At 32.6% G+C, this 11,386-nt stretch overlaps 2 protein-coding genes across 2 annotated transcripts; one reads left to right on the top strand and one right to left on the bottom strand.

Annotated features, from left to right (window-relative positions):
- Window positions 1-5,187: 5,187 nt before the first annotated feature.
- Window positions 5,188-5,760, bottom strand: LOC140918800 (uncharacterized). The gene has a single exon (XM_073363597.1). It carries the CDS (start codon window positions 5,758-5,760, stop codon window positions 5,188-5,190), a length of 573 nt encoding a protein of 190 aa, XP_073219698.1.
- A 3,539-nt stretch (window positions 5,761-9,299) lies between these two features.
- On the top strand, window positions 9,300-11,030 carry LOC101503924 (organic cation/carnitine transporter 3). Its single transcript, XM_004514386.4, has one exon. The coding sequence runs from the start codon at window positions 9,344-9,346 to the stop codon at window positions 10,955-10,957; it is 1,614 nt and encodes a 537-aa protein (XP_004514443.1). The 5' UTR covers window positions 9,300-9,343; the 3' UTR covers window positions 10,958-11,030.
- The last annotated feature ends 356 nt before the right edge of the window (window positions 11,031-11,386 follow it).

The following is an 11,386-nucleotide window of genomic DNA, read 5'->3' as shown; positions in this document are numbered from 1 at the left end:
TGTAAAAGACCTCCTTATTTTACTTTTAAAAGCCTATTACAACGTTTTTTTTAAAGAGCGCTGTAAAAGACCTCCTTATTTTACTTTTAAAAGCCTATTACAACGTTTTTTTTAAAGAGCGCTGTAAAAGACCTCCTTATTTTACTTTTAAAAGCCTATTACAACGTTTTTTTTAAAGAGCGCTGTAAAAGACCTCTTTATTTTATCTTTTAAAAGCCTATTACAGCGCTTTTTTTAAAGAGAGCTGTAAAAGACCTCCTTATTTTACTTTTAAAAGCCTATTACAGCGCTTTTTTAAAGAGCGCTGTAAAATACCTCTTTATTTTATTTTTTAAAAGCCTATTACAGCGCTTTTTTTAAAGAGCGCTGTAAAAGACCTTCTTATTTTATTTTTAAAAGCCTATTACAGCGCTTTTTTAAAGAGCGCTGTAAAAGACCTCCTTATTTTATTTTTTAAAAGCCTATTACAGCGCTTTTTTTAAATAGCGCTGTAAAAGACCTCCTTATTTTACTTTTAAAAGCCTATTACAGCGTTTTTTTAAAAAGCGCTATAAAAGACCTCCTTATTTTATTTTTTAAAAGACTATTACAGCGTTTTTTTAAAGAGCGCTGTAAAAGACCTCCTTATTTTATTTTTTGAAAGTCTATTACAGCGCTTTTTTACAGACTTTTTAAAGCGCTTGTCCAAAAGCGCCGTAAAATACCTCCTTATTTTTTTTTTAAAAACCTTTTTACAGCGCTTTTCCAAAAAACGCTCTAATAGGTCATTTAATTATGTGAAATCAAAGTATTTTACAGCGCTTTTTTTACAGCGCTTGTCAAAAAAGCGCTGTTGTATCCTCCGTTATTTTTAAAATATCATACAACAGCGCTTGTATTTAATAAACGCTATAAAAGACGCGCTATAAAATGTCATTTTTGGCGTAGTGCCCCTTATGCAATAAAAATTTGTTTATAGCCAACATGTCCATACATGCAGCTCATGAGTTCATGACCAGTTAAAAATGGACATTAAATATTCATCCTTTGGAATGATAGTGCTCATATTTCTAAAATCTTTGTAAACGCATAATTTGCCTTGTTTCTTTACCATAGGAAATACATTTAACACCTAATATACATACCTAGTTGTACTAATAAATCTAGTTTTCAATAGTTTTTCAACTTCCTATTTCGTTTAATACAACTTCAGGTTCCAACCTTCTATCGAGTTGTTTAAAAGGCTTCTAACCTTCTTTAAAAGAACTCTATGTTAAACTAATTTTCTACTTAAACATGACTTTTCGTCATAGTCTCAAGCTAATCATATTTGTACCGATAAACTTTTTGTCATGACTTCTTGTAAAAATAAGTTCATTTCCATCGCTTGTTCCTAAGTCTCCAAAGGATCCTCAAGTTCAACCTTCATTTTACCGTCGAGCCCTTTTCCAAAGCATAAAGGTTCATCATCAAATATATAATCAGCCCACATATGTTCCTGTTATTTTTGAATTTCGAAAAACTTTGAAAAACAATTTATGTCACTGACAATATTACTGGGTTGAGTCGCGGACTAGGTCACTCTCTTTAAGACGTTTCGAGGCGCTGCCCAAATTGTGCAACGAAGACTATCAACCATAAAGTCCTCAGGATAAAACAACACAAATAATTGTATTAGAGTTCTACTACACTGTAGAAAACTGTTCTAAAATTACACCCTCAATATGGCAGTTGGATGACTACCACTCGTAATATGCCACTAAGACCACTCAAAAGAAACAAAAGAAGTGAGTAAAAAAGGTGAGAAGAGAAAAAAAACTCAAATACATAGAGCTTTTGGCGTGCTTTTTCATTAGATCAAAAAGAAATATGCACAAAACTGAAGCGCGAAATCGGGGAGCAAGGAACTTGATCCATGGTCGGTGGAGGGCAATTACGTAATTAACGTATCAATTAGAGATAAAACGCAAGTAAGGTCCAAGCCCGGCCAAGCCGGCCGGACGAAGACTGTGGCGGCGGTGCGCGTGTGGTGGTCAATTTTGCATGCGTTCTCCCTCCTTTACAAAATTGGGGTACTCCTTGGGGCAGACCCGAAGTACCATACCTTCACCTTATATACCCTACTAGTGTTTGACATCCCTCTTATGTGGGACTTCCTTATTTTTCAATTCGCAACAACACTAGTTCTCATTAATGTCATCATTATTTTCAACAAACTTCCATTAAAATCATCATCATTCCAAACATTTCCTTATTGTGACTTTTTCTGTCAATCTATTTGGCCAACACATCATATTATTGATATTCAAACATCATGGGTTATTGCTCTCTTTCTGCCTAACTAGCCAATCTCAAACAATAATGATTCATCAAGAAAGTATCTAATGCATCTCAATCTAAAATCCCTTCGTCTATTTCTATAGGCCTTCCATCAGGACTACAAAGTTTAAAGTCCACATGCATTTGCAGAAAATCATGTACTTCGACAATCTCCAACTAGTCAGCACCATTCCAAAACATTATTTTTGGTGTAATGCAAAAGGAGTGGCCCGTACAACATGTATCCAATCTTTTCTCAAAAGTTCATTGAAATTGGACTTAGATAATATCACTACGAACAAGGTTACAATATTAACTGAACCCACATGTAAATTAAGCATGGAAATACCAGTTGAAGGGATTGCTTTTCCATTGAAGTCTGTCACGATCATGTTTGTTTGCAATAGGTCACTTTCATCCATACCTAGATTTTTTCTTGTCATCTTTGAGAGATCGAGATACAGAGAATGTGACTAATATCTATCAAATTTACAAGCGACGAAGCACATACCGGAAGAATATGAAAGGACCTAGAACTGATATGCAACATTTGTTGAAGTTACTTGAAGCTGATAAGTATACTTGTTGGAATAGGACTCATGGAGACTCCAACATTGTAAGGGACATGTTTTGGATGCACCCAGATTCCATAACTTTGTTGAATCTGTTCCTTCTTGTATTGATCATGGATAGCACCTATAAAACCAACAAGTATAGGTTACCGTTGTTTGAAATTGTTGGTGTAACTTCAACTGAGTTGACATTTAACGTTGCATTTGCTTATATGGATTCTGAACGTCAAGACAACTTTTGTTGGGCATTGGAGAAGTTAAAAGAGTTGTTTGTTTCAAACACCTCATTTCCTCAGGTGATCGTGACTCACAGAGAACTTGCTTTAATGAATGCAATTGAAGTTGTATTTCCATCTTCAGTAAATTGACTTTGTCAACTTCATATTAACAAAAATGTTGGATCCAAATGCAAACAATCTATATTAAAGAAAGATATGCAGGAACCCATTCTTGAGTTGTGGAGGAAAATTGTTTATTGTTCTGAAGAGAAGGAGTACGAGGAACTTTTGCAAATGTTTGAGCAAGTATGGACCATTCGAGTATTGCATCTAGGAAATACTATGACTAATAGGTACGTCATTAAAACTTTGCATTTTTTATTATATTTATGCTTATATAGGATTAAACATGCATGATATAATTTTTATTGAAATAATATCAAATATTTTGTTTGTTTGAATATTAGGATTGAGTCTGCTCATTGGTCATTGAAGAAATTTTTGGAACACAGTAAATGAGATTTATGTAAGGCATGGAATGGTATGAATGACATGTTGAAGTTCAAAATTATTAAGATAAAAGGTTCATTTAAGATAAGTAAGGGTCGCAAAGAGTATATACACAACAATCCATTCTATGAGAAATTGACTTGGATTGTATCCAAGAAAGCCTTAGTTGATATTGTTCATGAATACAAAAGAGTCAGCTATGTCGGTAACGACATAGGTGCGCATTGTTGTATACTTAGAAACATTCATGGATTACCTTGTGCATGTGAGTTGGCACGATACAACCTAGAAGGTGTTTCAATCCCATTAGATGTTGTTCATATACATTGGAGGAAATTAACCATGAATAGTGATCAAGAGGAAGAAAAGTTGGCAAATGATTCAGAGTTACACTAAATCGGAAATGAATATAATTTGAAAAACATGTAAAACACTTAATGTTGTTGGAAGGAGGGCATTAAAGAGCAAGTTGCATGAAATAGCATATCCAGAGACAACATCAATGTGACCACTGAATAAGATCAAAACAAAAGGTGGTTTTAAGAGGAAAAGGGCAATAAGCCGAAGGGATTTGACGTATATTGCGACCCTTCATTCTTTGAGCATGTTGATACTGAAGTCTCCCAGCAAGCATCAAAACAACTCTCTCAGCAAGCACCTATTATGAGTCAACTTAGAAAATATTTCGACGAGTTTCCTCATTTAATTCATCCATATATTGAAGACATAGTTAATGTTAAAGCAGATGGAAACTGTGGATATCGTGTTATTGATGCTTTACTTGGTCATAGTTAAGAATACTGGAGCATTGTGCGTCGGCAGTTGTATATAGAGATTAAGTCCAAACCTGATTTATATGTTGCATTATTCAAGGAAAACCAACCCAACGAGAAGTAGGTGAGCATTCTTGATATGGGTTACGCGATAGCAACAAAATATAATCTCGTTCTTGTTACATTGGGAAAAACTTTTTGTTTGACTTTTTTTCCCATTGAGGGGTGCACACAATGGAGACCTGTCACGTGATCGTGTTATCATCATTGGTTTTGTTAATGAAAGTCATTGGGTACAAGTTAAATTGAAATTTGCATGTTCGTTACCTCCACTGCATGGCATTGAAAGAAGCACCGTAGTGATGAGTCTACATTATGTAGCTTATGCAGGACGTCTACAACATTGGAGTTCATTAGATTTAGAAAATATATCAGATTATATGTCTTTAGCAGATGATTGACACTTTTGATTTATATGTTGTTTTCAATTGTAACAAGATTCATTCAATATATATGTTGTTTTCAATTATAACAAAAATCATTCACATAACTTTAAATCATTTAAATAAATAAGACCATAAATTTGATACGACGCGCATAATAAGTGTGATTAAGTCTGAATAATAAAATAAGTCTGAATAAGACATCCATAAAGATAAGTTTGAATAAGTCTGAATAATAAAATAAGACACGCATAAAGACAACAAAAATACAACTATAATACTACTAATAATCTCCTCCTCTAGAAATGTGTAAAGCTCTCTCTAGTAAGACACATATCTCATCTTCAGGACCACCCATATGTAAATCTAAACTCTATTGTATAAGACCACCCATTTCGTGACACCATGTACACCTAGTATCGGGACCAACATCATGACTAGGACCAACATCATGACTAGGACCAGGACCAACATCAGCATCATAACTAGGACCAGCACCATCATCTGCAACAATGTAAGGGATCATCCGAGGATAAAATATACTATAGTACCACTGAATGTATCCCTCAACACACTTTTGTGGATATGTAGCTGGATGCAATTTAGTATGAAGTGATCGTACATAGTTTTTGTACATACTCCATTCAACATCAACATCACGTACAACGAGCATCAGTGGTGTAGGAGGGATGTGTTGAGTATATCCAAATTGTCGTATGCACCTCTCTCGTAAATACAGTACCATCGTCGAACACCAACAAATGTATCTTGTAAACAACGACACAGACTGAAATCGTGTCATAGAGTTCTCATCATAATTCGACGTCCAAATAATATCAGTATCCCTCAAAGCATCCAACTTTGCTCTGTAGTATGCAACATTCTCATATGTTTGTTTTGCAGTCCATCGAAACATCAGTGGCATTGAACATATAGGCTCATCCATATCCCGTTTACAAATGTCAGGAAAATGCTCATAAATTCATGTCTATAGATAATTAAAAAAAATACAAATAATTAAATAAGAATATGATCAAATAACAATATAATAAGTATAATAAATATAATAGTACCTGAAATAGAGATAAATATCCTCCAATATGCTTTGTTGCATGCAGTGTACTATCTATAAGATAGTCATATAAAACAACAAACGCAGTTGGTCCCTATGCACATTTACCACAAGTATCAAGGTTGCAGATACAAGGGTAAACATTTTATCAGCTAGAATGGTACACCCTACCAAATGAAGTAGGTATGCCTTCACTGCACAATCATATCGTCCTTCATAAAGTTGCTTAAAAGCTTTCGACCACTCAAAACTATATGAGGCACCTCTATCGGTCCTAGTTTCAGTTATAGCTTCATCATAATCAACTCTCAATAACTCAACAACAGCAACAATTGCGAAATCTTCATTGACATTAGCGAAGGTGTGAAAAACTCTAACATGGGATGCTCAAAACACTCCTAACATCGTTAAGAGTAATAGTCATTTCACCAAATGGCAGGTGAAATGAGCTAGTCTCTGCGTGTCATCTCTCAGCAAAAGCAGATATCAGATTACCGTCAATCATGTGCAAACTACATCTTCGAAGAGGATGTAATCCAGATATAGTAATCCAACGATCTACTTGAGCAAGTAATACATATCTGATATCAATGAATTTGTTTTGCTTTTTTCCATTTGAAACAAATTTTAAGGCACGTCTATCCCATTTAATTAAAAATAACACACAATAACTTATAATCTAAATATACAATTATTTCATTAAAATCAGCGTTTAATAACCTAAAATCAACTTACATTTATCCTAAAATCAGCTTTGTAATAACATATACTACAAATATATTAAAATACACATATTTTGCTATATTATAATATGTAATAAAATAAATTATTTACTAATCTGTCCATTTCACACATTAACTATAATATGTTGCTCATAATCCTTAAGGACATAAAGATTGTAAGGGCCTCCAGGAAATATATGTTCTTCAGGCTGCTGATGATGCTCGTGCTCCAACTGGTGTTGTTGATCATGTTCATCATCAAACGCATGATCTTATTGGTGCTGCTGATCTTGTTCTTCAACTACAGCTCTCTTATTTGATTGTATAGGAGGTCGAACTCGAGAATGTTCAACGTCTGTTTTGCTCCTCACTAAAAAAATTGAATAAAAAAAATGTAAAAAATTATGTAAAAAAAATACAAAAATGTTCTGGAAATTTCAATGAGAAATGAAATTTCCGGTAGTTATAAACCAATACTGGAAATTTCATTTTTGAAATTTCCGATATTGAAAATATACCGAATATTTCAAATTTCAGTGTGGTACTCCCAGAAATTTCATTTTTGAAATTTCCGGTAAAATTTTTTTTTTACCAACACTTACTTTTCTGAAAAATTAAATTGTGAGGATATGAGTGAACTTTTTGATTTTTATTGTTTTATTAAGAGTATTATGGATATTTCAATAAAAAAAAGTTAAATGGCAGTATATAGTTAATTGGAGAATACAAAACCCAATTTTCTGAAAGGAGAGAGGCCTTCTACACAAAGGGTTTATTTTTAATATAATCATCAATAGTTTGAAGATGGCAAGTCTTATACTTACCCCTAAAAATAGGGATACCTAAATAATTAAATATATATTTACATTACCACTTGGACAAATTAACACCAATTAGAAATGACTACAGAAAGGGAAAACAATTTGTAAAATGTTATATCAATAGCTCAAACATGGATATAATAAAATAACCAAATATGTAATTACTCTTGCAACAATAGTGTTAAACAACATGTTTTTTCCTTTATATAGACCATATTTTATTATGATTTAATTTGGAGGTAGATCATAATTACCCGCTTTTTTATTAATGTCTTATGGACGGGTGAATCCAAACAAGGTAAAGAACACGGTCTTAGACCTGACTCGAATTAGAGAAAGAATTCTAAAAAAAATAACATTTTAGATGTGCACTATTAGTCACTAACAAAATAATATTTATACTTAAATTAATCTATCACAATTGCATAAAAGAGATATATAAGTCTATTGATTTTTTTGTTGAAATGTCAAGTATTAGAAGTTAGGGTCAATTATTTATATCACAATTTTAAAAATTAAAAAACAATGTTGTGATGACTTATTTGGTTTAAAAATATCTACATTTAACAACTTTTAATATTGTCACGTACATAATTGACATGTCATATCTGCTAACCGATATTTCAGTGCAAGAAAAAAAAAATCAAATATAGATCATATTTAATAGAGGGACTAATTAATATGTCCCTAATACAAATTGCCATTAATTAATTTGAGTATTTTTTCTAAGAACTAAAATGGCCATCCTTCAAAATATCATATTTTGGATCTTTATACAATAAATTAACTAATTATTAAAATGAAATAGAAAAAAAATAAAGGAGATAAAAGAGAATGTGAATCTAATATTTAAATGAGAGGTAGTCTCATTAATGAGTTAAACATCAAAAGAGTTTTAAAAAGAAAATCTTCAATTCAAACTCGAAAAACTAACGCGATCACTAATTTACTAATATTTATGAATAAAAATATAAAATGGAATTATAATTTATATTTCATATATTATGATTAATGTTTTTTAGATCATGCCGACACGTGCTTCAGTGGATTTGATAATATTATAAAAAACGAGAGCTCACCTTTTGCGTTGTGAGAACATTCACATGAACTAAAATATTTAGAAAGATGTTAAATAAATAAATAAAAAATATTTGAATAATGATATTCCATAATAATCTTTCAATATACTACTTTGGATCTAAATTACAAGAAAAAGATTGAAAATTCTTTTGGCTCCATTTTTCAGTAGAAGTTGTGATTTTAACATTTTTACCAATATTTAATATTTTCTTTTTAAATATTAGTGTATTTAATATTTCACACTTTTTTAAAAGGTATATTTGTAAAAATATTTAAAATTAGTAATAATAAATGAATTTATTGGTATCGATATTTTACTATTTTTCTTTTTATAATTAGAACCAAATAAAGTGATATATTAATTTTAAAAACGGATACTTACTATTTTTTGTTAAACAAATTCTATTTTAAAAAGACCTCCCTTTGTAAAAATATGACTCTTTGCCTTGTCATTACTGATTAGCTCGGAAAATGTCCTGTTATGTATAGCGGTGTGCTGGACCAAAAAAGGTAAGAACAAGTGGATACAAAATATATATATTTATTTATATTCGACATGAGGATACTTAATTATATTATTTTGATTGAAATAAAAGGAAATTGCTGACTCAAAATGAAATAAAATAAAAGCAAATTGACGAATAATTTGGTATATGTAGGTGTATATTGAACATTTATATGGCTGTCAATATTTATGTAATAAAAAATTGAAATTAAGAATCCAGACGGATCTAGATATGCATGCATATTCTCCAATCATTTATAAATTACATCTTCATACTCATCTTTAAACCAAGAATTAATTTGAAAATATATACAGTTTGTTATTCCTGTATGGCTGATCAAACCCCTCTCTTGTGCCAACCCAACAACACTTGTGACCCAGAAACACCCACAAAACAATACCTTCCTTCTCTTGGTTCCGCAATTGAACATTGCATAGGTGAATTCAATTGGTGTCAATTCCTCCAAGCTGTTCTTGTTTCCTTTGCTTGGGTCTTTGACGCCCAACAAACATTTATTAGTATCTTCACTGATGCACTGCCATCGTGGCACTGCACCAATGAACAAATTGTTGGATCTAGATTACAGCTAGATCCAACGATTGGATTTCAGAATATTTGTAATTCAGCCACATCATTTAGTGATGTGTGCAACCTTCCCAAAGGCTCGTGGGCTTGGGATGGGCCGACACAAGCCTCCATGATATCAGAATGGGCTATGGAGTGTGAGAGCTCTCTCATAACCGGCCTCCCCGCTTCAATGTTCTTCTTGGGATGCTTAGTTGGTGGGATTTTCTTGGCCACACTAGGTGACTCCTCGTCACTCGGTCGCAAGAACATGCTCTTCTTTACATGTCTTTTGATGGCTCTTTCTTCATTTCTAACAGCCTTCTCCCCCAACATTTGGATCTATTCGGTACTCAGATTCTTATCCGGATTCGGTCGGGCCACCATCGGAACTTCATCGCTTGTCCTAGCTACCGAGCTCGTCGGAAAAAGATGGCGAGGTAAGATTAGTGTTATTGGCTTCTTTTGTTTCACTATAGGCTTCTTGTCCCTTTCAGCTATAGGTTATGCAAACAAATTTTCTTCATGGAGAAACCTATACTTGTGGACATCTATTCCAACCATTTTCTATTGCATGTTGGTTAAAATTTTTGTTCAAGAGTCACCTAGATGGCTTCTAGTGAGAGGACAAAAAGAAGAAGCAATTGCTACACTAAAATACATAACCTCAATCACTCAAAGTAACCTCAATTTGGCCATCAATAACATTTCTCCACACCAGGAAGAAAATAATTTGAATGTGGATATGTTCTATGCCCTCAAGATGTTGTTGGAAAAGAAATGGGCCTCAAGGAGGCTAATTTTGATTATGGCAATGGGCTTAGGCATTGGAGTTGTCTACTACGGTATGCCACTAGGCCTTGGAAATTTGTCTTTTAATATTTACTTGGGTGTCACTTTTAATGCCATATCTGAGCTACCATCTTCTTTGATCACATTCTTCTTCATAGACAAGTTTAGAAGAAGAATTGCATTGCTTGTGTTTTGTTTAATAAGTGGTATTTGTAGTGTGATGTCAACTATTGAAGGGAAAATATGGAGCCAGATGCAAATTGGGTTTGAATTGATATCTTTTTTTAGTGCTTGCACTTCATTTGGTGTTTACCTAATTTACACAACTGAGTTGTTCCCAACATGTGTGAGGAATTCAGCTTTGTCAATGGCTAGGCTTGCTGTGGTGTTTGGTGGAGCTTTTAGTCCATTGTTGGTTAGTGCTGGTAGAGCCAATATGGTTCTTTGTTATGGGGTTTTTGGGTTGGCTATAGGTGTTAGTGGAGTGTTTGGAGTCTTCTTGCCAGAGACTAAAGATAGAGAACTTAGTGATACAATGGATGAAGAAGAAAACAAAGTGAAAATTTCTAGTGAAATATTGGCCTGAGCTAATTAGTCAAATCCATAATGTGATGTAAATTAATATTCATGAATTTAAAAGGTACATTTTGTGGAAACAATGAATTTTGTTTTAGTTGAGTGTTTATAATTAGGTACAATAAATCAAAAGTTAAGTAATATATTAAAGGCTAAACAACACAACACCTGCACATGTGGTCCTTTAACTTAATTTTAGTTAATATTTTAGTTATTTATCTTTTTTTTTTCTCCCCAATTTGATCCTTTATTTTAATTTTAAGTGATAATTTAAACTTTTATGTTTTAAAATGTCAACAATGTTATCCTTTTTTTTTACAAATAAATTTTTTTATCTAAACTTAATTTCAAGTTTCGGATTAGAGGCTTATTTTTGTTTTCCACTTGAGGTTTTTTTATTTATTAAAAAAATGATATTCATTTATTTTAAATTGGTAAA

The sequence above is a fragment of the Cicer arietinum genome, chromosome 7 (genome assembly GCF_000331145.2).
Source record: "Cicer arietinum cultivar CDC Frontier isolate Library 1 chromosome 7, Cicar.CDCFrontier_v2.0, whole genome shotgun sequence".
Classification (NCBI taxonomy): Eukaryota; Viridiplantae; Streptophyta; class Magnoliopsida; order Fabales; family Fabaceae; genus Cicer; species Cicer arietinum.
The sequence above is the reverse complement of the archived record's forward strand: the minus strand, read 5'-3'. Positions and strand labels throughout refer to the sequence as shown.